Source organism: Apteryx rowi, unplaced genomic scaffold (genome assembly GCF_003343035.1).
Source record: "Apteryx rowi isolate R43461 unplaced genomic scaffold, aptRow1 scaffold_977, whole genome shotgun sequence".
Lineage (NCBI taxonomy): Eukaryota > Metazoa > Chordata > Aves > Apterygiformes > Apterygidae > Apteryx > Apteryx rowi.
The window spans coordinates 84,004-109,827 of NW_020451290.1; the positions used below are offsets into that span (position 1 = coordinate 84,004).

At 38.6% G+C, this 25,824-nt stretch overlaps 1 protein-coding gene across 1 annotated transcript in view; it reads left to right on the top strand.

The window, feature by feature from the left end:
- Nucleotides 1–25,824, top strand: part of LOC112960565 (dynein heavy chain 5, axonemal-like) — a 132,992-nt gene that overhangs the window by 80,965 nt on the left and 26,203 nt on the right. Inside the window, exons 38-47 of the mRNA XM_026054961.1 lie at nt 5,086–5,280; nt 8,303–8,458; nt 8,740–8,922; nt 10,715–10,885; nt 11,297–11,675; nt 12,782–13,053; nt 14,922–15,086; nt 19,466–19,733; nt 23,094–23,215; nt 24,389–24,736. Coding sequence (XP_025910746.1) covers nt 5,086–5,280; nt 8,303–8,458; nt 8,740–8,922; nt 10,715–10,885; nt 11,297–11,675; nt 12,782–13,053; nt 14,922–15,086; nt 19,466–19,733; nt 23,094–23,215; nt 24,389–24,736 — 2,259 coding nt within the window. The remainder of the gene's footprint in view (nt 1–5,085; nt 5,281–8,302; nt 8,459–8,739; nt 8,923–10,714; nt 10,886–11,296; nt 11,676–12,781; nt 13,054–14,921; nt 15,087–19,465; nt 19,734–23,093; nt 23,216–24,388; nt 24,737–25,824) is intronic.

Here is a 25,824-nt window from a genome sequence, read left to right on the forward strand (position 1 = left end):
TGCGCACTTCCCTGGCTGCAGGCACCCCGCCTCGAGCCGTGTTTTGCCAACTACCCGGTCACTCTAACGCTCCCCTTGCCCCATCTTTCCTAGTTTACAGTCCTCCTTAGCAGGCTGGCCAACCTGTTGGCATAGACACACGTGCCCCGCTTAGTGAGCTGSAGCCCAGCTCTCCCCATCAGTTGTCGATCTCCAAACAGGGGCCCACGCTCGTAGAAACCAAAACCCTCTTGCCAACACGAGCGGCACAGCCAGCTGTTGACTTGGAAAGTCCGTCTCCTCCATCCCCCTCACTGGCGGGATTGAGGAGAAGATGACCTGGGCTCCCAGACCCTTCACCACCATCCCCAGAGCTCGGAAATCCTGTTYGATGGTTTCCAGTTTGCCCTTGGTGTCATTAGTGCCCACATGGCAGAGCGGCAGAGGGTACTAGTCCGATGAGCGGCCAAGCCTTGGCAGTCTTTCCATGACAYCTCGTACGCGAGCCCCGGCAGGCAACAAACCTCTCTAGRCAAGAGGTCAGGTCGGCAGATAGGTGCCTCCGTCCCCTGCAGCAGGGAGTCMCCCACAACAATCACCCGCCGCTTCTTCCAGGTGTTCTGGCAAGGTACAGGGTCTGTTGCCCCAGTTACTTCCCTTGCAGCCATGCCCATCTCCTCCTCATCCTGGAGGGCACTAAACCTGTTCTTCACTTGCAAGTCCTCGGGAGCAGGAGTAGTCTTTCTCCTCCTATGAGCAGTGACCAGCTTCCAGCCACCTTCTACAGTGTTATGATGTACCGTTTCACACGGCACAGAGCCCTCCAGCAACTCCACTTCTGTGGGGGGTTGGGACTCCTGAAGCTGTACAGTGTCTGAGAATACCCTGTCTATCTCTTGCTCATCTTCTTGGATACTACGCAGCCTACTGACCTCCTCCCATAACTCCCTTACCTGATGACATAGCTCATCAACAACAGTGCACTTCCTGCAGGAGAGCTGACTGCCAGCCCAGGCCTCCCGGAGAGGCCCCAAGCACTCCCTGCAGCCTGAGACCTGTAGAGCTGCATCTGCTGTCAGAGGGTCTGTCTGGGTCCCAGCCTCTGACACAGCCGACACAGCAACTCCAACAGCCACTGGGGAACGTGCTCTGCGGCGTGTCATGACCATACTTGAGGAAGTGTACACTACAGGGATCAGAAACAAAGGTGCCTTCATGCACCCTGCTGCACAAACTGCTGCATCTGTTCACTGCCTCTGTTAGCTGCACTCTAGGCCTGGCTCTTATATAGGCCTCTCCCTAGCACTGACTCMCAGGGTGCTTGACCCACCCTAATCAAGGGCCACCAGGATCAAAGGCCCCAACTCCCTCTGGTCAGGGGCAACCAAGAGAGCTTGTTAGCAGCAGCCACTCCTAGCTAGAGCTTTTTCCAGAAGAAGTCAAGGCCTCCTGCAGTCGTCCTTGCCGAGCTTCCCCTTTCCTGTTTGCAGCAATCACCTTCTAGTTCCTCAGGGGTCCTCAGAAAACCCACAACTTCCAACAAGATCCTCAAGTTCTAGCCAGAGCCCAAACACTGCTGCGCAAACTGCTGCCTCTGTTTGCTGTGCTCTGGGAGCTGCGCTCTAGGCCTGGCTCTAATATAGGCCTCTCCCTAGCACTGACTCCCAGGGTGCTTGACCTGCCCTAATCAAGGGCCACCAGGATCAAAGTAGTCCAATAATATAAAGTTCTATGGTTTTCATTTAGAATTACATAAGTACAACATTTGAATGATCCATATTTGCTAGAAAATGTCTGCAAAATGGAGCTAAACAAATTTTCCTTCTTCAAGCTTCACACTTCATTTTTAATCTTAGTGTAGCTTGATTAATTCTCAATTGACATAAAAAAATATGTTTACACCGAATTATGGAACACACCATTATATATTTTTAATTAGGAAATATCACCTCTGCACTCATGTATATCAGCAGTTAAAAAATTATTTATACCCTCCTCTCATACCCTCTGCTTGTATACCCACACCTTTTAATTTAGTTTAGTTTAAGTGTCTTGTTGAAATGATTAAGTTAAGTTAAACCTGGATTATATAAACTTAGTTTACATCAATTCAGCTTGCTTCAGTTGAAAAACTTAAATCCAGGTAGATTTTTCACCAGTAGGGCTGTTCTCAGTGCATCTCACATTACAGCTTCTTCTCTAATTCTGTGCAAGCAGAGGAGGCCTAAAATGCAGCTGAACTACTGTGATCCCATCTGCTGCTTCAGTTCCCTACCACAGCATATACTACTTTTACTGAAGTGAGCAACTTCCGTGTTGGGACTATGATACAGCACAGGTTCCCTTACATGAATCTTCCTCTTTCCTCTTCCCACTATCTGTCTCAGGAGCATGGGACATGACAGCTGTTCTCATGTGTACGCTTTGCTCCTGGCCCAGCAGCAGCCTTGTTCCCATTCCATGACCTTTAGGAGGTCTCTCTACTATTGTCCTTCCAACTTGGAAGATGCATTCATGCTGAAGACAGAATTTAGGCCATAATAATCAAAATGTTTTTTCTAACTAATCTGTCCATGTCTCCTTCCACTTGGTTCTGTGAATACCAGCATGCGTTTCCTCCAACAGTAAAGGTTGGAAAAATAGTCCAGTGAATCTCTCTCACTCTCAGTACAGGAGTAGAGACATTAAGCCCAAATAGCTCCTGTCCTCAGCTGTCAAAGCTCTTGAAAGAGCAGTTGCTGCTGGAAAGTGATGGGAACAAGTGAGCAGCCTGTGTACGCCTCTGGCCGTATCTCTGTGAAACAGTTGAAGGTAGATTAGCATCCCTGCTGCATCTTCTTCTTAGATTCTTGGGAGGCTTGATACTTAAAACCTATATTAGGGAGACCTCTTTGCCATGAGAGGTTTGTCTCACTGTTCATCTCATAGAACTTACTTATGAATCATTTTCTTTTTGTTAGTTGGTTACGTGGTGGATAATGCTTCTCGTAATAGTGATTGACCTTGACCTGACAGAGTGAGTGAACTTCACAGCCCAGCTCAGTTTATGCTATGACTTGTGAAGGTGAATGATTCTGGCTTCCCTTGCAAAGCATTTTGAGATCCTCTGATGATAAGTACTGTGTAAGGTCTAGATGGATTTATTAACAATGTACCAATATCACTGCAATCTCAGGCAAGATTCTTTACCAGTGTGGTATGGGAGTTATCCTACATTCATTCATCCCAGGGAGAATCTTTCCCAAACTCAGTGGACAAAATGTTCTTATCAGTTACTTACCTTGAGGAACATCTGTCAAGATTCTTACCATTTATGGGTAAGAACTTGGATGTATAATGTCCTTAGGGAACAAGAAATAAGAAACTACACTCTGCCTCTCTGAAGATATTCTGACCACATTGCTACTCAGCTGCGTCCTTCAAAATTTGAGGAATACTTTTTGATTGCTTCTGTGTTGCTAATTTATTTTTTTTTCAAATGTACAGGCTGCACACAGAATGTCACCATTAACTTGAGTTTCAAACGACAATTACTGTTCTGTTTAGATAGTTGCCCTTAAAGACAAGACTATGATTTTAATGAGAGTGTATGGAAGGGAAGAGAGTTTTAGAATTTTTTTCAGTGAACTGAGTACTCACAAAAGGTGGCAGATGGGTAGCTCTTGATACTTCACACCACAGGAAAGAAAACAGCTTTGTAATATAAGCAAAAGGCTCGACATCTGTCTTACCTTGTCACAGGCTAACTGGGTGTGGGTGTATGAGTCATTTATGTGCAACATTTCAGAGACAGCTGTTTAAAATTAGCCATCTAGCTCTGTAGTTAGGCACTTAAATAAACTGAATTTCAAATTTGCAGAGTGACTGAAACTTTCTACTGCAGAAAAAAAAGTCAAAGCTTTTTTCAAAGCTGGATTCTACAGATAGCAACTTGTCTACTTAAGGAACTAAATATGGGTTTAGGTTCCTATTGCTGAAAATTTTAGCTTTTTAAATTTTTTGCTTCCCTTTTCACAACTGGAAATTTGATTATTAAAATTTCTGTGTCTTCTGAGAGTGCTTTGTGTTGCAGTATTCAGATTCTTCAATAATTAGAGTACAGCAAATCAAAGGGGGAAAAAAGTTTTTGAGCCTTGCAGCCACTGGTGTCACTAACTCTCATGATTTTAGCACAAGTCTCATAGTATCTGAAATTTTGCCTCAGGACCCAGCTGCTGAATTATGTGATTTTTCTAAGATTCTCAGGCCTCAGGCTTTTTCTTTCTTTTTTGACATGTTGTATGTAGAAAAAGCTTAAAAATAGGAATTCTAGAGGTGAAAAATGTGAGATACAAATAAAAAAACTCTTCAATATTATTATTTTTTTAAATCACAGTATTATTAAGCTACTTTTCTTATTTTGGAGAGCTTAATTTGTGATTTTAATCACTGTTTTCCTCACATACATGTTCTTGAGAGGACAGTCACTGTTCATAGTGAATAAAATAAAGCATATTAGTCAGTCTGTACAAATCAAACTATAAGAGAGTATATGAGCTGGGGACAGCTCTGACTATAGCAATAATACGTTTCCATGATAGTCCATGATTATTGGTTCATAGAAATGAACCAATCTTTCATAGAGTATGAGCCATCTTTTCTCTGAGTCTCCCACAAGGCATCCTGTACTCATACACACATTTGGAGAGCATTCCAAGACATACAACTTTACAGCAAGAGGAAGTGCTTCTGATCAAGATGACCCCTCCTCTTGAGCTAGAAAGAAGAAAAGAATTTGCCCATATCAAAATCAGCTTGTCATTAGATATGCAACTGGCTGCAGTGTTTCTCTGACTCTTCTGCTATCTTTCTTTGGTGCCATTTATGTCACTTTTAGAGTCAATAGAAGTTCAAAGCTTGAACAGGGATCACTTTCATTGTTCCTCCACTTTCAGGATTTAGGCACTGGACTTTAAAGAAAGGAAAGATAAACAATTATTACCAAATATATTCTACTACCCATTGTAACCATAATAGGAAGAAAAACTTTCCATTAAACATTTTAATAAAACCCTTCAAACTGGTACTAATTTAATTTAATTTTTTGTATTTAATATTTTGTATTAGGATCTGAACCTTACTGGTATGCTTGTTGACAATGCTACAATAGGTGAATGGAACCTCCAGGGTCTTCCAAGTGATGATCTTTCAATTCAGAATGGCATCATTGTCACAAAAGCATCTAGATATCCTTTGTTGATTGATCCACAAGGTCAAGGAAAGATCTGGATTAAAAGTAAGGAAAAGAATAATGAACTCCAGGTAAATTATTCACTTAAATTTTGTGTATGTGTGCGTGTGATGTCAGATCACAGTTAGCAATACAACTATTTTCCTATCACCGTACTTTGGCCATGTGTTACGGTAATTTAAATCTGATGTTCATGGTATACCGTTGGGCTCAGAGAAATTCAAGACTGAGGCAAAAATCTGTGACCTATATGTATCAGGGTGAAATAACTTGTACGACTTTGTTTTCTCTCAGAGACTGTTTCAGGAGCAAACTGGGATTATATATTATGCCATATGTATTTTTAAGATGAAATTTTTAATTGTTTGCCATAGAGAAAGAGACAATTACTAGTAGAGAAAAGTAAATGACTTGCAAAACTAAGACCAGACAGTATCAGGCAGTTGATGCTGCATAGGAATAACATTTTAGGATCATCCCTTTAAGAGGAAAACAGAAAAGGGAAAAAGGGAGTAACTGGAAGGGAATAATGGTAGCCCAAGGTAGAATGGAAATCTAGCCATCTTTCTGGCATACCAAACACAGAGCGCAAATTTAGCATACATCTTCATGATTAAGGGCACGTGATAAATATATTTATTGTTTATTTTATCTACCCTTCCTACTTTTCATCTAGCAGTGCATGCTGTTTGGAATCTGGGGCTTTTATTTTTTTCAAAACCATTTCTTTTCCCTTCTAGTCAGTCTACCCTCCATGCTGCATTACACTAATAAGACTAAGATGGTTTATAATAAAAATCTGGACACTTGATATATTTTCAGGGCAGATTAATCATGACACCAAAGAGTTAGTTGTTAATGATTCAGATCTATCCTACAACTTTAGATTATCACATGAATACCACCTAAAATGGGAGTGTGGATACGAAAAGAAAATGAAAAAGAAGCTAAAGATGGTGATATCCTGAGAGCTGGTGACATCATGGAGATGTTGTTAAGTAAATCCTTGTCCTTCTGGAGCTTGACCTATCCATGTATTTCCTAGGTCCCATAAGAAAGGCCCAGCATTCAACCCCCCATCAAATCCAATTTCTGGATTTTGTGGTGCATGCCACAAAGATGGTATAGAAACAACTAGCGGCAGGAAGTATTAACTGAGAAGAGAGAGGAAAATATAAGACAACATTCAAAGATCTTTCAAGAAAAAAAATGAATGTCTTTATTAAAAATATGAATAAAAAGTCCTCCTAAAACATATGAATTATTGTCACAGGAGAATTGAGGTATTTTGTGACTGTATGAAATCTACTGTCTTAAAGTAGCTAACATGGTTTCCTCTAAATTACATCAGACCTTACTCTGCCCCACCAAAATTGGATTGAGAAAAGCTCTTTTGATAAACTAACAGAAAACAATAAATAGAAGGATGTATCTCATATCCCACCCTTTTGAGACTTGCATCTCCTACTTAGGATTTCAGAGAGGTGCCAAGCTCAGCTCTGGAGTGACAATGTAAAGCTCCTTCAGTTAGGGACTTGTGCTAACTCTTTCTGCCATATTGTATAGCCTTTTCTCCAATATCTTAAAAGATAAAGTATTCTCCAAGCTCCAGATTCAGTTCCCTCCCCTGCATGGAATTGTCTTGTCTGCCTTCCACATGGCTGCTTTAGTCCCTTGCCTGAGCACATTCTGTGGGAAGGAACTGTGAACACAGGCCCTCCATTCTTTGATCCAGTAATTATTTAAAAATTTTGTATTGCATACTCACTAAAGCAAGGACTAGGAGATGTATATTCAAATGCCATTTCCTCTTTTCCCACTATTTATACATTATAGGTTACCACATTTAACTGATGAGCCAGAGAAAAATGTCTACCAGGCTTACCTTGTGGTCAGTGTGTGTGAATATATAGCCTATGAAATTTGTAAATCTTGATGTGGCTTAACTACTGAGCTGCTCAGTACCCTCAGCACTTCTGCAGCTTTGGATATAGATGCAACCTGTAGGTACACAGGAAAACTTTCTTGATGAAAACAGACAACTATGGACTTTCAGACATCCTGGCTCAGGTGTCAGCTGAGTTAGAAGAATCTGAGTTCTTCCCCTGTAAAGTCAAGGAGGAACAGGGTTATGTCAAGACTCTAAATACCCAAGTGTTTAGATTATGCCTTTACCCTGGGATATTTTCATTGACAATGGTCTTGTCAGAGTTATCTTATTGGTCAGTGAGACACCAGCTTCCTCCATCAGTTTCATTTGGACTAAAAATGTAGGCATTATAATATTTTGGTGAATACAGATATGCCTAAGTTTTAAAAAAGCTAAAAGTGTGGAGTGCTGGAACATAGTATTAATTTTTAAATAATATATTGTTTTAAGCCTGTGTAATATATTTCTAGATATCTTAATTATACATTTTTCAGAGTGGTGCTTGTAAGACAAGGACTTTCTTTATTTAAAAAACATGGCTATCCTATATTTTTCTAGTAAGAAGTGACCCCAAAACTATGGCATAACAGGCTTCTGGGAAGAAGGTTCAATTTTCATCTCAAAGGCTTATAGTAAATGCACTAAATCCAAATAAATGAGAAGCAGTCACTGTGATATTTAGCAAGTTTAAGATTTGATCTTGGAAATGGAAACTGAAGTGGAAATACAATAACTGATATAAGACAAGGCCTCCTATGTAAGATTGATTCCCTGACTGAATCCTATAAATATTTTCTTACCTCTTATTAGTGTTTTGAGCATAAAACCATTAATACTGAAGAGGTATTAAGATACTACAGTGATTACATAGATAGACAGATAGCTAAGTAGGTATGTAGATAGATAACTAAAGAAAAACAAAATGTGTGATCCCCTTTTGTATTGAACTTAAAGCAAAACATTAAAAGCATTCATTAAATTTTTAATTAATTCTTATTCTTAAAGCATTAATTTTAGCATAGGCAGGTTTTGGTCCCTAAAATGTAATCATTTGTGTAGGTATCTCAGGATGAGTACAATTTTTGAAAGTTACAATAGATTTTATATTGTTTTCTGTGTGCTGCAAGTATGTACTGCAAATATGTGTGAACCAATCTTCCTAGGTTACAGCTATGAACCACAAATTCTTCAGAAGTCACATAGAATACTGCCTGTCCCTTGGCCGACCTTTGTTAATAGAAGATGTTGGAGAAGAACTTGATCCTGCTCTAGATAACATTTTGGAAAAAAATTTCATAAAATCGGGTTCAGCGCACAAGGTAAGATGAATTGTGAACATKAAAGTAGAAAGCCAGTAGGACAGATGCGGGGTGAACAGATAGTGTGCATACTGCAGAGATTTACACCTTTGTAACACTTAGAAAGGTGAGTAGTAAACTCATGGGTTTTCTTTTTTTATTTTTTTTTACCCTTTAGGCAGAAAGTTTTAAAAGTGTAAATGAAAAAGTAAACAGAAAGGGTTTATCTGTTTTTCACTGGAAAAAATAACTGTTTTTTTGCATTCAGTTTTAGAAAAATAAGAAATACATTCTATTTTCAGGTGAAAGTCGGTGACAAGGAGGTAGATCTGATGAAGGGGTTTACCCTTTATATGACAACAAAATTAGCTAATCCTTCCTATACTCCAGAAATCAGTGCAAGAACAACAGTGATTGACTTTACGGTTACTATGAGAGGGCTGGAAGACCAGCTCCTTGGCCGTGTCATCCTCACAGAAAAGCAGGTATCTAGATCTATTAGTTTGCAATATTTGTATAAAGGAAGGCTTGTTCAGTATTTGCACTATAAGTGTATATACTTTGTCTTGTCCAAAATCAAATGCAGAAACAAAATTGTGAATGAAAGTTAAGTTCTCATGCATTCTTGAAGGAAAATATGGAGCTATTTTTTAATGGGATGGAGGGACTTAAACAATTTTTTTAAGATCTGGCCTTGGAAAGAGAAGAAAGAAAACTATTCATTAAAAATACATCACAGGTATATACAAGATATAAATAAAGCATCTTTATTCCTTCATATATAGCAATGTCTCCTAGTTCAGTCAGAAAACTCTTTTATTTCTGATTTTTTTTAACTTAATTTGAATTTCATGAAAAAATGATTATGAACTTGAACTACTTTTGCCAACCAGGCTGTAGTATGCAAGGAGATACAGGATTTTTAAGGAGCCCTCCACTCTGACTTGAGCCTGCACCTACTAAAATTTCCATTGATTTTCTGGGAGCAAAGTTAAGGAAGAAAATCCTCTCCCAGTTTGTTTTTTCAGAATTTTTGTTTCTTAATTCAAAATCTGAGAAGTCCTCCAAATTAATTTTATTCCTAGATCGATCCTATTTCTTTTGGTCTGATATCTAATTTAACAGCCTGGTGATCCAAATACTTAGGAGTCAATCCATCATGGGCATTGGGGACAAATTTGGTTTTTTAATATGGCAGTCATACCAATAAATAAGTGAATGTCATGGTCCAGTCACACTAAAATGAAATCTTTGTTTCCTTTCTCATTAAAATGAAAGCATAGAGGTTATATTTCTTATCAAATGGGATGACTTTCTTATTTAAAATGAACATTTCACAGTTGCATGTTTGTGAGAAAAGTAACAAAGATTAAAGCCTGGGTTAGCAGAGCTGCTGCTTTCAATAATCATAGGTTGACTTCTCATGTGAGAGCAGTTCCCCACATGATGAAATGTATTCCTCCTTCTTCCACTTCCCAAGAGCACATTCTAACCACTGAGCTTTAGTGGTGCTCAGTCTCTCCTGCTGATGTCTTTCAACTTTGCTCAAACAAGCATTTGCTGAAATAAGAACTGGAATCTAATTGCCTTTCTTTAAGTCTGAAAATCACAGCCAGAGGCTAAAAAAGTCATTGATATGCCCAAACTTCCTGGCTTAGTGAATTGTTCCATGAAAACTGGAAAAGGAGGTACTGAGGAAAAGCTATCCACTAGCAGAGTGTTTGGGACAAACACTAGAGATGTAAGACTCAGGAATTTTAAACTTTAGTAGATATTTATATAAGCAAAATGGAACAGCATCAGCAGGAGTGGCTGGGAATATCCTGATCAAGTAACTAGTAGCATTGTGATTATGGACCTCTGATGGGAGACAGAGGTTTAAATCACTTTTGCCAAGATGTAAGTAAACCTGGTTTCTCACAAGCCTGTATACAAGCTTGCACTTTTGAACTCTCAAATAAAAAGTGGTACTAGTACCTTTTAAGTTTCCCAAACACAGATACCTCACTCTGTGGTTTTTTCTGGACAAAAGTATTAGAGAATTCATGTTGAACATATGTAGCAACACCTAGACTGAATTTTGGGGCAAAAATATGCTCACTGAAAAATATTAATCCAGTGCTGTGTATCAGCTGAACCAAACTGCAAGGGTAACTGTTTAGTATTAGTGCTCCCCAATCTGTCTGTCATGCATGAAATCACATGTTTTCTGTGTCATTATAAGGAAATTTCCTTTGAATAAATCTTAAATATTCTAATGAAAGTTTCTGACTACAGGAACTGGAGGCAGAAAGAGTCAAACTGATGGAAGAAGTAAAATCTAACAAAAGGAAAATGCAGGAACTTGAAGATAATCTGCTCTTCCTTCTAACCAGCACAGAAGGCTCTTTGATTGAAGATGATTCTCTGATAGAAGTCTTAAGAATCACTAAAACAACAGCAGAAGAGGTGAATTTTGAATACATTGCAGATATATTTTGTAATTGTAATTTAAAGATTATCTGTAGGCAGATTTTTTTGTTGTTTTTCCATTCAGAGTTACTCTATAATGTCTGACTTCTTAAATAAATAATAGAAATACTATCATTTTCCATCATAAAATTTTGCAAAATTAGCCTATTAACTGGATACTGTTGAATATTCCAGGCATACCTTGCAGGTATAAGTTCAAATCAATCCTCTTGTGCTTGGTGTTTGAACACATGAAGACACAATGACTGTGCTGAAACACTGACAGGGTGAAGCAAAACTTGACTAAAAAGATTGTTATGATCTTAAGACCTTTTCTTTTTTTGCCTGTGCAGTATAAATCAGAAGTGACATGGCTTAATCTGCATGATCTTTTCAATTGATTTTAAGGTCAGTGAAAAATTAAACATAGCAGCGGAGACAGAGGTACAAATCAATACTGCACGTGAAGAGTTTCGGCCTGTTGCTAGTCGTGGTAGCATCCTTTATTTCCTAATTGTGGAAATGAGCTTGGTTAACATCATGTACCAAACATCCTTACGACAGTTCCTTGGTATTTTTGACCTATCAGTGGAAAGAGCTCTGAAATCTCAAATCACAGCCAGAAGGGTAGCCTATATAATTGAGCACCTCACTTATGAAGTCTTCAAGTATACTGTTCGAGGGCTGTATGAAAATCACAGATTCCTGTTTACATTGCTTCTGGCACTGAAGATTGACTTGCAGGCCAAGAAGATTTCACATAGTGAGTTTGAGACACTCATCAAAGGTAATTTCTCTTAAAATCTTCCTGTTTACATTTATTTGTGAACTGCCAAATGCAGATTTTGCAGTGCTTGTATTACTGATATGTTCAGYGACCTTAATGTTTTTTAACCGGCAGATGCATGCATGTAGAGCACAACAGAGGTTTAAGAGACAAAAGTTTATGAAACAAGAACAATAAAGTTATTCATTGTCAAAATAATGCTAAAAAGATGAAGATATTTAGCTGTTTTATATTGGAAAACACAAAAAAATGGCCATTACTTTGTAAAACACCATGTAATTTTCTCTGCAGCACATGTTGCCACATGCCTAGCCTTATGAGCTTGGGGATAATCAGCAAAATCTCTTTTGATGGCTAGTGAGCCATCAGGTGGTAGTGAGCACCAGAATGCATGAAAACTCAGTAACACATTTAAATGTTACTATTAAAAAAACATGGAAACTTGCTACATGTAAAAGGTTGTTGCATGTAGCCTCCTTGGCTTTATAACACCACTGTATGTCACTGTTAAGACACAATGACAATGAAAGTTTTAGTAAAGTTTAAAAAGTTCTGATGGAGATGAACCCCACTGTCCCCAAGATAAGAGCTGCCCCTCATCGTACTTGTTATCCAAAGATCTCAGTTTGCTTTTCAAATACCAGTTTAAAGTTCAACTGTGATTTAGCTGTGTTGGAGGTGCAAATGGGCATGATGCTGGAGTGGTAGGTGAGCAAAGAGCCCCTTGAAGTTATACAGTGCTGGAAAGGAATGCACACCATGTGCTTTCTCATGCTTAGTCTATGTGAAGGGAGATTGGACTATTCATAGGTCCTTCCTACATCTGGGCTTGGTTTGAGCACCTTCTTAGGTAGGCAAGTATTATTCCAACTCTACAGTTAAAGACGAAGAAGTACAAAAACTACTGTATGCAGCTTTGGGAGGCTCTGAGGGCATTGCCCCAATCTATCTTTGTTAAATAATTCTTCCATGCAAATTCTAGGTCCCCACATCCTGGTTTGCAAAGATTTTTACCCCCTAAACTATAGAAACCAATATTTATGATTGCCTGTCATTTTTCTGTGTTAACAATGAAGGTTTCCTTTATAATACTTTTCACCTTGCAGGAGGTGCCAATTTAGATCTGAATTCTGTGGAACCAAAACCAAAAACGTGGATCCTTGATATGACATGGCTCAATCTTGTGCAATTATCTAGCTTGCACCCTTTTAATCAACTTCTGGTGCAGGTTGTGAGGAATGAGAAGTCTTGGAAAGCTTGGTTTGATGAAGAAGCACCTGAAAGAGCTGTTATTCCTGATGGGTATGACAGCTTACTGGACCAATTCCGTAAACTACTCCTTGTCCGTAGCTGGTGCCCTGATCATACAATGGCCCAAGTAAGATACACTTTTATGTAAGTTTTATACCATGTGGCATCTCATGTAGAACTGTAGTGCTAAACTTAGATTCTCTGACTTTGCTTTTATCATAACATTTGTTGAAGAGTGAGCTATTCTGAAAAATCAGAAAGATTTTTGAGGTCTTTCTAATGACTCTGTATGGCAATTGTATAATTGTAATGATTTAGAAAGGGCATTACAAAACATGAGACAATTGTGTTGTAGTTGTAAGGATACCAGTCTTTTTCCTGTATGTGGCATTTCTACAGTACAGTTCTGAAACCTGTAAAGCACTTGCATTCTTCCAGAGAATTAAAAGATTTATCCCAATTTCTTCACATAAGAAGTGGAAAGAGACAAGATCATTTTGATCACAAACATATTAAAATAGCATATGAACTGTTCATTTACTTACTTGTCCCTCCATGCTGAGCAAGGAATAGTTAAGATGGCAAATATTATAAGAGAAACTCCAATAGACTAGCAATTTCTCCACAGTGTGATATTTGGATTTTTTTTATATGGATCTACAAAAAAATGTATGAGACTATGAACATCCTCTTTTCAATTTTTTTATGTCTTTAGCTGCATGGAAAAGCAGCACTTCTGATTTCCTTCCATAATTCCACTTTTACATGTTATATGTTCTGATAGCATCCATGTTGTATTTAGGGAGCACCATTTTCTCAAGGAGCTTTACTTGAATAGGACCCCCTCCATCCTCTTTCCTTTTCTAGTCTTCAGCTGGCTAATAGGAGAGGAGGATGGGAGCTCTATCTGCCACAATTTTCACCAATCAAAATAATAAAGTTGCTACTGGGTCATCCACCAACCCTTGCATTGTCCTGCAGGACCATCTTTGAAAATGAATGTCTCTGAATAGTGGTTTTAACAAATGTAGTTATTTTAATTTTTGAGGAAAGAAAGCTTTGATTTTGCCATTATTTTCCTTATCTCTTCTTCCTCTACTGTGCTTCCCTAATGGTCACAAAATTTTACCTATCTTTACTAGGGCAGAGGTCACACTTAATGGTGGAAAACTTATTGACTGATATATTTTTTCTGGAATTGGCCTCTTCCTCAGACCACTATCTTCTTGGGTGCTTCTATCCATAATGCACTCTTCAGAATCTGTGCTAGTAGTTTACACAGTTGTAAAATCATGGCTGCCAAAAAACTGTTTCATATACCGGGATAGTTTCAGAAGTCCTTTTATGAAATGTCTGTGAAAAGAGAACATTAGAGAGATAGGCAAGGCCCAGACTTTTAAGGATAAAGTCTGAGCTGTGTTCAGTTTTTGTAGAAACAGATAGACAGCCTAAGAGACTTCAGTTGGGTAACCACTGGACAAGAGAATTTCTGTTTGAAGTTCCAGCAATTATATAAAAGACTGCAACTGAGACAGGTTAAAGATCTGTCTAATCTGATATACTGTAAAGACAGTGTCAACAGTATGTGCAAGGAGAGATAAGAAAGGGCCTGATATAGAGCCTCTTTCCCTTGGGTAGCTACTGAGCTTTAGCAATCAGTAATTTAAGGGCAACATCTGGGCCATCAGCACAATCAACAATGGGTCTATTCTGCACGGATTTTTGTAGTTATTTTTAAAAACCGTTCAGCAGCCTATAGCAACAATGTTCACAGGATGGCTGTTGTGTGAACAGAGTTCTTCCTTTTGCTTTTTTAAATTTACTATCTGAGAATTTCAGTGATTGACTTCTGTGAACTGTAACTTTCGTTATATCTAAGTTGAAAATGGAAACTAAAAAGTTTTTCCTTCCAATGAAGATAAATGTTGGTAAATTCCATATCAATGATTGCTGCTTAAAAAAAAAGTATGTATTTATGGATTTATTTTTTGTTAGGCTCGACACTACATTGCAGAATCCCTTGGTGTGAAGTATGCAGAAGGATTTATTCTTGAAATGGAAGCACTGTGGACAGAAAGTGACTGCCGAACACCTTTGATATGTTTTTTATCAATGGGGTCCGATCCCACTGAAAATATAGAATGTCTTGCAAAATCAAAGGTATCCTAAAGCTAATTTTACTAGAGATAGGGAAAAAGCTAATTTAAAGATATAAAACTATTCTATTGAATTAGAAATGGTACTTTCACATTTTATATCTGTTCTAATGATGGTATTTGTAGTCATACCAGTGTTGTCTGGAAGTTATTTTTGGACTAGTAGCCAAAATGCATGTTCTGAGGAAATGGAAATGTTACATTCCTACTTTCCCCAGTTGTTTTATTCCAGTGAGCTCTCTGTTTTTATGCAGCAGATTACAACAGTCCATCACTTAGCAAAAATATTTAGCTATCAAAACAAAGCAATGCTTGTAAGTTATGCTGTATCTCCTTCACTGTAGGAGCTTACAATCAGTAACGACAATTACATGCAGATAAAGAAAAATTATAAATTGCACAACAGTTTAGTGACAGTCTTACCAAAAGCCTTGCAGGTGGGCATTTTGGAGATCTGGTCTTGCCTTTTGGAAGTAGAGAGTGTATGTGTACACATATGAAGAGTTCTAATCCTGTAATTATTGTCTTCTTTGTAGCAAAGATCGCAGTGAATGGTGACAAGGCAAATGACTTTAAAGCACCGCTTTAAGGCACTCTGTGTTTTATGTTTTATGGTTCACAGTGTAGATACAAATAAGATTTTCCTAATGAGAAGTTGCTCATAGTAAATCTCCATAACTTTTCCTCCCTGTTCAAATACATCGTCTGTTAGAGATGCGGACTGCTGTACACACTAAATAAGACATTTTCAAAAGTGGGGAGCTCTCTTCAGCTGAATTAGAAAGTTCAGATGCTTATTCTCTTTGAAAGTCAGACTTCTTTATTTGTCTGACTGTGATCTTTGTCCCAAAGACTGTGCAGCCAAATAGCCAGCCAGCATACAGATATTGGGAAGAAGGAAGGTAGTTGGGTGAGAATGTTTATAGGCTAGAAATGTGCAATTTTTGGAATCCCTTTTCAAGTCCAGGTATACACATAAGCTGGTTGTAGTTGCATCCTGTCCTCATGGCCTATGTTATGAATACAAATTTGAGTGTCGGCTTTGTGGTGGTGTCTTCACTCACCTGTTTGGCACTTAAATGTGCATATCGAGTGAAGACCTCCTAAGCTGGTACTTAACACTGTCTCCAGTAGGAGTTACAGTTCTGTAATCAATAAAGAGAAAGAATGACTCCTTTAAGAGTAATTCAGAGGTCCAGACTGAAGCTTCAACTTTGACTTGCCTTCAGGAGCTGGATATTTCTATCCCATTGATCATGTAGGCAGGTGAGGGAAGTTGACCTCCTTACAGTTGCTTGAAGTCAGCCAGTCACTTCAAGTCACTCCTGCAAGGGAGGAGCAGAATGCTCTCCCATTCTGTCAAATCCTAAAAAAGCTCTTAGCCAAACTGGGGAAAGTGCTGCTAGATGGAAGGTGCACTGAAAAACAAGTTTTTTGCTGTCATTTTGAAAGTATATTGCAGTGGGCATTTTTTAAATGCCTTTGTGATTTAAGGAAATGTGCAGAATAGTAGAAAGTGAGGCTGAAAAAGAGATCGGGAGATTACCTTGTTTATTCCCATAAGGTTTATGACCAAGGCAAGGTCAGCTAGTCTGTCATTACCTAAAGTAGAATATTCTACTCGTAGAATATAAAGTTCTTCACTGCTTTCTTGAATTAGGTTTTTATTCTACAGCATATAGAAAATTTTCAAATTTACAAAAGCCATCCGAACTCTAGAAATCAAACTACAAACACAGATGTTTTTTAAAGTAAAAATGTATATTAACATTGTGGGAACTGTGGACAACTTGAGTCATTCTTTGGCTTTGGAAAAAGGTATCTAAAAATGATTTACAGTTTTCAGAAACATTGGCGAGGGGATTTTGTTCTTTATTTTGCTAGTTTGCCAACAAATTGTACTTATTTGGTTCCTGGCTTCCTCTGGAATTGGCTACATTTGCTTTTTTCCAGAAGAAGCCTTTGACTTGACAAAGGTTAGCTGTACCAAGGATCTGCTCTTAGAATTTATTTGATTCTGTACCTCCAAAATAGTTTATTTCTTGTTCTTTTTTTTCTTAAAGATAGAAAACTTCCAAAAGACAGGCTGGGCCCATTTTTCAAAAGATGATTCCCTTTTACAAGCTTGATCTGTAGTTTTAAACAGATTGTCAGTACTGATGGCACTTCTAAGTATGGTATTAATAGTGTAAATCAATTATCTGCAGTTGGAAGTGTTCACATTTGTGACTATAAATACTTTTGCAGTGTCAATCTTTATTGCTTTATTTTATTTTATTGCTTTTTTGCAAAAATTTATTGTTAAATTTTATTGGTCTTCCCCCAAAGAGTGAAAACACAAAAATGAAAACAATATCTGTGACTACTGTGCTATATAACCTTCCTTATAAAACAACCAAACTGTCATAAAACTAGTTGGATTTTTGCCCCCTCTGCTTTCACTCGAAGTGTGAGTGAAAATTAACCTTCTGAGTCAAAATGAAATACAATATGCCTAGTATCCTGACTTCATTAAAACCATAATTTTTTATTATCATGTAATCTGTTTTTCCTTTCATGGAATGAGGTACAAAATCTTCAACAGAACTCTTGGTGACATTGGAGTGATCAAAATTAAAGTATTTTCATCTGCACAGAGGTGCATTAAGATGGTACAGCTATACTGGTATAACTCACGACTGAGAGAAACATTCCAGAAGAAAGCACTTTTGATACAATTCTTTTAGGAGGAGTAAAATGAGGTCAATCCATGGTGAAAAATTATTTTTCCATGTTGTGTTGATGTTTTTAGCAACCTTTAGTGGTTGTACATTTGAGAGAGAACATTCCTGAGAAGAGCAAATTACGAACAGATGCTTTGTTGGGGAATACCGAACCAGCTGAATGTTTATGTACGCTGAAAGGGGTAGTCATAGTCTCTGACTGTAGGAGTGTTAGCTGGACTCAGATATTTCTCCTTAGAAGAGGTACAGTTTTTACTCCCCCAGCACATGACCAACTTCACAGGTTTTTTAGCTTTCCTTCTTTTACCTGCAATTCCAGGTTTTAGTGGTCTGAGAGTAGGACTTAACTGCTTTCTGATCCTTGGTATTCTCTTTTCCTTGAACTTTTTGCCAGGCTGTGGAGCAGCTACATTTATCCTGTTCAATAAAATCATGTCAGGGCCTATTCTCTGAGGCCAAATGACCAGCCACAGCTTATACCCATATACTTAAGCTCTGTCTCCCCCAAAAGTAGGATAGCCTCATCTACACTTTTTGGAACTGGGTGACTTTCTTCCTCCTTTTTGGTCTTCCAGCAACCAAGAGTGTCGGCAGTGGGAGAACTAAAGATTAACTTTTGTAGCTCTCAGCCAGCTGAAGCTAGGCCCAGGCTGACAAGTCTTTATGCAGCTCATGGCTCACAGCACGAGGGCTCTCAGCTGTAACTCTTGAGCATGAAACTTTCCATCAATGAAACTTTTCATCAATTCTCTTGCCCTCAACTTCATAAGTGTCTACAATGTACATGAAATAATATACTTATTTGAGTTTGACAATTCTGGTTTTCCCTGTAGGATTCAGGCAGCCACCCTAAGCCAAGGAACTGCTTATTTAGCAGGAAGAACAACAGTAGTAAAGAATGATAAGCAACAAGAAGTCTGCCTGTGCATTACTTGCAGATTTGTATGGTCCTGATAGCAACTTGGTCAACTTGGCTTTTGCATATTCACCTGTGGGACTTATATCTTCTGATTTTCTGAACTACAGTCTTTCTTCTCCCATGGCCTTCTGGAGGGAGGAGTCCATAAATTTCCAGAGTTTTTGCATCTCCATTTGTTAGCTTTGTCTTTTCTGGATCCAGAAAGCTTTTTGTAATGTAGAGCTAGAAGTGATCAAACTAGAATCCTCTGAATCAGTGGCTCCACTACTGCCCATTAAAGAGACAAGGTGTTTGCTAAGGAATGACTTAATGTGCACCAGTCTTTCCTATCCTGCTTGTTTCCCTGACATCTGTCCAGCTCAAGACAGTCCACAGCATAGGAGAAAGAACAGTCAGGCAGCCATGCTGCTGTGTGTAGGTACTATTTTATTTGGGGAAGTGGGAAAGGGGAGTGGAAGCTGGAGTGGGAATCCAGCAAAGATTTTCTGTTTCAGTTGTCGCATGCCATTAAGTTTCAAAAAGAAAATTATGTCCATTAGGTGTAGTTTTCTTTGAGCTGGTGAAGATAAGAACAGCATTGCGGTTTTTGCTTACCCTCAGTTTTCATATAGTCAGTCTCCATTGATGTTAGAGGTTTTCTTTCTGATGCTGTGTCACTACACATGGGTGTACAGAAGTAATAAATCATGTGGCTAGTCATTCAAAAGAAATACAAGAAAACTCTTTAATTTTTCCTTCCAGAACATTCCCTGTTGTGCCATTTCAATGGGTCAGGGCCAAGAAGTCCATGCAAGACGCTTATTAAATCAGTGCATGCAAGATGGAGGATGGCTTCTTCTACAGAACTGCCACCTTGGCTTGGGGTTTCTTAATGAATTAATGGACACAGTCACAGCAGCCGAATCTATGAGTGAAGGTTTTAGGACCTGGATCACTACAGAAGCTGACCCAGAATTTCCTATTAACCTTTTACAGTCATCTATGAAATTTACTAATGAACCACCTCAAGGTAGAAGACCATGCTTTTTTGGTTTGGGGGGCTTTGTTTTTTTCCTCCTGGATCACTGTACTCTGGAGTATTTTAGTCTTTATTCTCTCTGTTGTTTCGTTAGCAAAAGACATCACTATGTAAATCAATCTTGCAATGCATAAAGTATGATGCTTTTGGGGAGAAAATGGACATGTTTCATTTTGTAATAAAAATTGATAATAGTTTTGTTGTTTGGGTAGACCCTGTGGAGAATACCATGTCAGTGGTCATTTCTTAAGCTTAGTACAATCCATCACTCTTTTCCTTCCATCCTGTTGACCTCACCAAAGGATGCAGAATGGGACTGATCCTGTGCTCTGCTGGGTAAGGAAAAGGAAAGACTCTTCTGAACATCCAAATTCAACCTCCCAAACTGCAGTATCTAGCTGAGGCTGTTGCTTCCTCTTGTCATTTGGTACTCCTGAGAAGAGTCTGGCTCTTTGTAGTTGTCCTTCAAGCAGCTGTAAGCTGCTACTGAATCACCCCTTAGCCACTGTCATGGGCAAGACAAATAAACCTTATTACCCAGATCCATTGTGGGTTGTCATTTATTCTAAGAACCAAGATTAGATCTTTTATCCTACATGATTTTTTTCCACACTCACTCTCTCATACTTCCTACCCCCCAGCATTACATTCACTTGGTCTTGACCTCCCTTCCCATCAAAGAGATTGCTTCTGGTCTGGGAAGGTCAGGCAAAAAGTGGGTTTCATTCTGGACTGCTGTTAACAGTTAACAGTCTTAGGCACCACTGGCCTAGGTCCTTGGGCATCCTCTGGCATCTGTCTCCACGCATCTCCACCATCCCCAGGATTTTCTCCACTTCCAGGATATTTCGTCCAACCAGAAAGGTCATCTTCTTTTGGTTTCCCTAAACCCCTGGCTTTCCCAACATAAGTAGCCTATGTGCAGAAGCACAACATGTGATCAGACTCCTGTCTTATACCTCTGTATTAACTGGAGGATTCAGGACATGTCACTTTTTCCACCCTATATTGGATTCAGCTAGCAACTAGCAGGCTTGTGCCTGAGAGTTCAAAAGTTCAGTTTCGGACATTCACCCTCCCCACATACATACATACATACACAATTATCTTTTGCCTGTCAGTGTTCACAATTTCAGCTGTTTTTCCCCTACCACAGCCTCTTCTTTGCCAGACTAAACAAGCTCAGCTTTGACCTAGCCTTGTAAGTCACCTACTTTCAGTATCTGACCACCTTGATAGCCCACCACTGAACCCTGTCCAATTTCTCCTCACCTCCCTTGTGAGCCAAAACATTGTATTGACGTTGTATGTGGACACTGTATTTGAGGGGAAGCCTCATCAGTACTAAGTGAAAAGGGTGAGAACTTCCCTTGGTCTGCTGGCTACACTCCTTTTAAGGTAGCCTACTATCTGGTTTGCCTTATTTGCAGTGAGAGTGCAATTTTGGCTTATAATCAACCTGGCATCAGCCCTAACTGTGAGGTTCTTTCCAGTAGGGCTGCAGCTCAGGCAGTCAAATCCCAGCTTGCACCAGTGCATGGCGTTATTTGCCCCAGGTGCAGAACTTTGCGCTTCTTGTTGAAAAGTAGTCTCTAACCTGTTACTCTGCTGACTGCCCCTCTCTTACCCTAACTGTGCTGCTACCTGCAGATATCATTTATAGAAGTACATTTATAAAAGCAGCTTGCTATCTTGCCTTACGACTACTTGTTGTGTGTGATGATGAAAGGCTACTTCTTATTTTGGACTCTGGCAGGAAGAAATCCTCAAGCCTGACACTTATTCTGTCTTGCAATTCCCTCATCTTTAACTAGCTGTGTAATGCATTAACTTGCCCTTCATTATATATATGTATTGCCGCTGATTTCTGTTAATGAAGTCAGTAGGAGCTGGCAATGTGTATCCAAGGTCAGATTTAATCCCTTGGTCATTTAAACCTCTTACTTCAATATTCGTCTTCCCTTGCACATTAGAAAACCTTCTAAACATGGTTTGATCTGTGAGAAAGACATTCTGTTTCAGTGTATAGACTTATGCTAGATATATTCACTCTCAAGAGCAGTTCATTAATCTCCTGTTTTAAATTTCTTACTTGTTTCTCTCCCCCCCCCCTTTTTTCTTCAGTGCTCAGCATCTATTTGATTGTTACTATAATCCCCTCTTTAGCACTCACATGATAGCTCTCTGTACCTCATCAAGGGTGTTTTATAAGCCAGACTGTAGCCAATTTACAACTTGATTTTAATAATAAATATGTGATTGGGGTAACTATTTAAATCAGGATGAAATACAAGCAGTTTCAGTGTTCTGATACTGTCCCCCCACATTGTTAGCAAAGTGATAGGCAAGACACTGTTTGATTACTTCCTCTTGTTTTTGGAGGTTTCTTAAGATACCTGTATAATATTTTGAAAAGCTGTTTGTTTGAATATTGTTCTACAGGATCTTTGTGAATTAGGAAAAAAGCAGAATTGTTTTTATTATATCATAGAAAGTAATTTAGTACTTGTGACTTGGACATTCTATTCACTGTATTTGAGATCTGTCTTCTTAGACTTCTGTTAAGCTGGTTAGATTGAGGATATTGTAAGTGGGGCCTGGTGTGAGTAACTTGTGCTCTGTGTTCTCTGGCAAAGAGGGGACTTCAGCATGCTGCCAGAAAGCATCTGGGAGCAGAGAGACTTATGTATTCCACAGAAGCTGGGACTAGGTCAGTCATATCTGCTTAAAGCCATTCCCGGGATATGGAACTTCAGTGTTCAAAAGTACTTCCATGAGTATAACACCTCCACCATAAATTTAGGCTCTCATCATCAACTTAGTGCCTGTATGCCATTTGAGAAGCCGCATATGTAATTCTGAGATGCTAGAAAGCTATAGGAACGAAGTCTAAATTAAATTACCTTCAATAGAACCAAAATCTCATTTTATATGTAAATATTGAAACACAGAGTCTTGGATGATCAATGATATATTTCATGTGACATATTAAGTGTCTTTTTGATTGTCATATAGTTGCTGAATTGTTATGTTTAATTTCAGTTGTTATGGGTAACATTTAGAATATGATTAACTAAGTGTAATTCCTTCAAGATTCCTGAACTATCAAAATTCCTGAATAGTCTGGTGTGTCATCTTCTACCTGAAACAAAATGTAATTGACCTTTGCCTGGTATGATCAGCTGAACAGATTGTTGATTCAAAGGGATCATTTGTAGCTATAGATAAGGCGATAATATAAATTGGAATAGCACATTCTACTACAGAGTTCAATTTGCTAAAACAGAAGTTGAAATTATGGATTCCATACATTTTTTGCTCTTATATTACATTTTTATACTTATTTTCTAGGTGTGAAAGCTGGTTTAAAACGGACATACTCTGCTATTACTCAGGATCACCTAGAAGTGAGCAACATGCCGCAGTGGAAACCCTTGCTATATGCCATAGCATTTCTTCACACAACTGTTCAGGTTTCAGATTATGTGTCTTATTCTTCTGTCATGAAGCCATGTTTCATTTATTAACGCACAGTGTTAGTAAATACATTTATTAACACACAGAGTTAGTAAATAAAAGCTATGTTTAATGTAAAGCCTGCACTGGGCAAACTGGTACAGATAAAATAAAAATTAATAAAATGCCTCTATTACTGCACCTGTTTGCTTGCGTTGATCTTGTTCCTCCAACAGGGGTGGTATTTCAGAGGAAAAGAGGGTAGTCAGCTAATGATCAGTTAGCATACTCTTCTGTTAAAGTCTTTCATCATGGCAGTGTGATTTGTCCTTCAGTTAATTGGATTGTACTATATTTTAAATCATGAAAGCACGTTAAAGAAATTTACAGCTTAGATGGGAAAACCCTATTCTTACAACTGCTACTTTCACAATGAAGAAGGGTAAGAAGCTGCATATAAATCTTCCTTCACTGAAATCTGTGGGAGGAAATTAAGGTAGAAGATGATTTTGGGGCTTGCCTTTCAAAAGTTCCATTAATGAAAGTGCTTTATGGATTAACCACAACTTTCCATCATTCTCTTGATAGATTTTGCTGTATCCTTAGTTTATATTTGGTGCCTACTTAATTTAACTCTGTGATTTCTATGTCCCAATATATTGTGGTCCAAATGGCAGCCTGTGGTATGCTTGTGTTTGGCCCATCACTTTTTTCCTGGTGAAAATTAAGAATGTTAATAGCAGACACTGCCCTAATATCCACATACTGCTTGCTGCATCTGTAAATGGTTCAGTAAGAAGCAGCTTTTGCTACTTGCACCCACACCATATAAGGACATTAGAGACATGAATGTACCCAAGTCCATAGGAGGGCCACAAACTGTGATCATGGCTGATGAGTGCGGACATCCTTTCCTATCATAGTACCTTCATTTTTGAAATTCAGAAACTACAGTTCTAGATGCACAGACTTATTGCATTTAGAAAAGAGGTTTTTTTCCAGTTAACTACTAGATAATTAATCATGAGTCTGGCCTTGTGCATGTTAAGTGAGGAACCATTTTTTTAAAGTTGGTGGAATATAGCCCAGCTGAACTAGTGTTTTTAGCATATTTCATGTATTCTTCTGCACTTGGTATTTTTTTCACAATTATTACTAGTCCTTCACCTTTAAATCTATCTATCTTACAGGAAAGACGAAAGTTTGGCCCACTGGGCTGGAATATTCCTTATGAATTTAATCAAGCAGACTTTGCAGCCAGCATGCAATTTGTTCAGAATCATTTGGATGACATGGACATTAAACGTGGAGTGAACTGGAGCTGTGTTCGCTACATGCTTGGAGAAGTACAGTATGGTGGCCGTGTAACTGATGACCTTGACAAAGCACTACTGAATACATTTGCAAGAGTGTGGTTTGGAGAGCATATGTTTAGTGAGAAATTTTGCTTCTACAATGGTTATGTTATTCCAAAAGGAAAAACAATTGAAGACTATCTCCAGTACATAGAACAGTTGCCAATGGTTGATACGCCTGAGGTAAAAATATTGCAAATTTTTAATGGGAGTTTTTGTCAGAGAAATCATTTGATCAGGTATATTTTCAGAGTCATGCATGTATGGGATTGAGCAGATATGAGAACTGAGAAATAATGAAAATAAAAAAGCCATATGGTCTCCTTTTAAAAGTTATAACTAGCAGATTATTCCATTTTGAGGACAGGAACAGAGCTGGATGCTGCCATGAACTGATAGGGTGGGGTGCTGGGCATCTCATGGCTGCCACCACTTTTAGATGACTCAGTCCATGTATGCTGCAGCAATCATATTAATTGGAGGATTGCAACTTCCTGCTCCCTCTAGTACAACCACACTTGATGAAGTCAGTTAAAATTGAAACAGAAATGGATGCTCTGGGTTTCAGTTTCATTGCTACTAAGTTGATACCTTTGGGGGTAATTTCTACTAAAATTAAGTAGGAGTAAATAGAAAAACCTGATTTTCAGTTGCTGATAACATCTGCTGCTTAAGATGGTAAGAAGACTCCACGCTCATAAATCAGATTTGTAAGGTTTTCAATCTCTGAAGGTAGTAGAAGCAGAATGCATGCTGGCAAAAGCGCAGCTTTCCTGAGTGAGGGTAAATGCAGCCCTGGTAATGCACCACTGGGATCCATTTGAGCCCAGGTCATGAAGAGGTTCATATCTGTGTATGACCCATGGCTTTTTATCAGATTTCAGGTGCTGCTTTCATGGATCTGCTTTTCCAAGCACTTTGGAACCTATCTCACAATGCTGTAATGTATTTTCTAAGTATTTTGATGCCAGAAAAAAATCTGCATGTATAGTTTGATGTAGGGGAATTTTACCTTTGACTTTTATGTAAATAGGATCAAGCCCTAAGAATGCAAAGATCTCCTTCTCCTTCAAATTCTCACAGGTTAGGTAGAAAGTGACAAATTTCTTCTGTCATTCCAAAATCTCTCAGAATTGCTCTTGGAAACCCCTGTCCTTTCAAGCTCCCAGTCTTTGTTCTGCAAAGGATATTGTGCTAGTCAAAACAGTGTGTCTTTATTTCCTCCCCTTTCCATTTCTGGTTAAGACACACAGACTGAATAAGTCTGATTG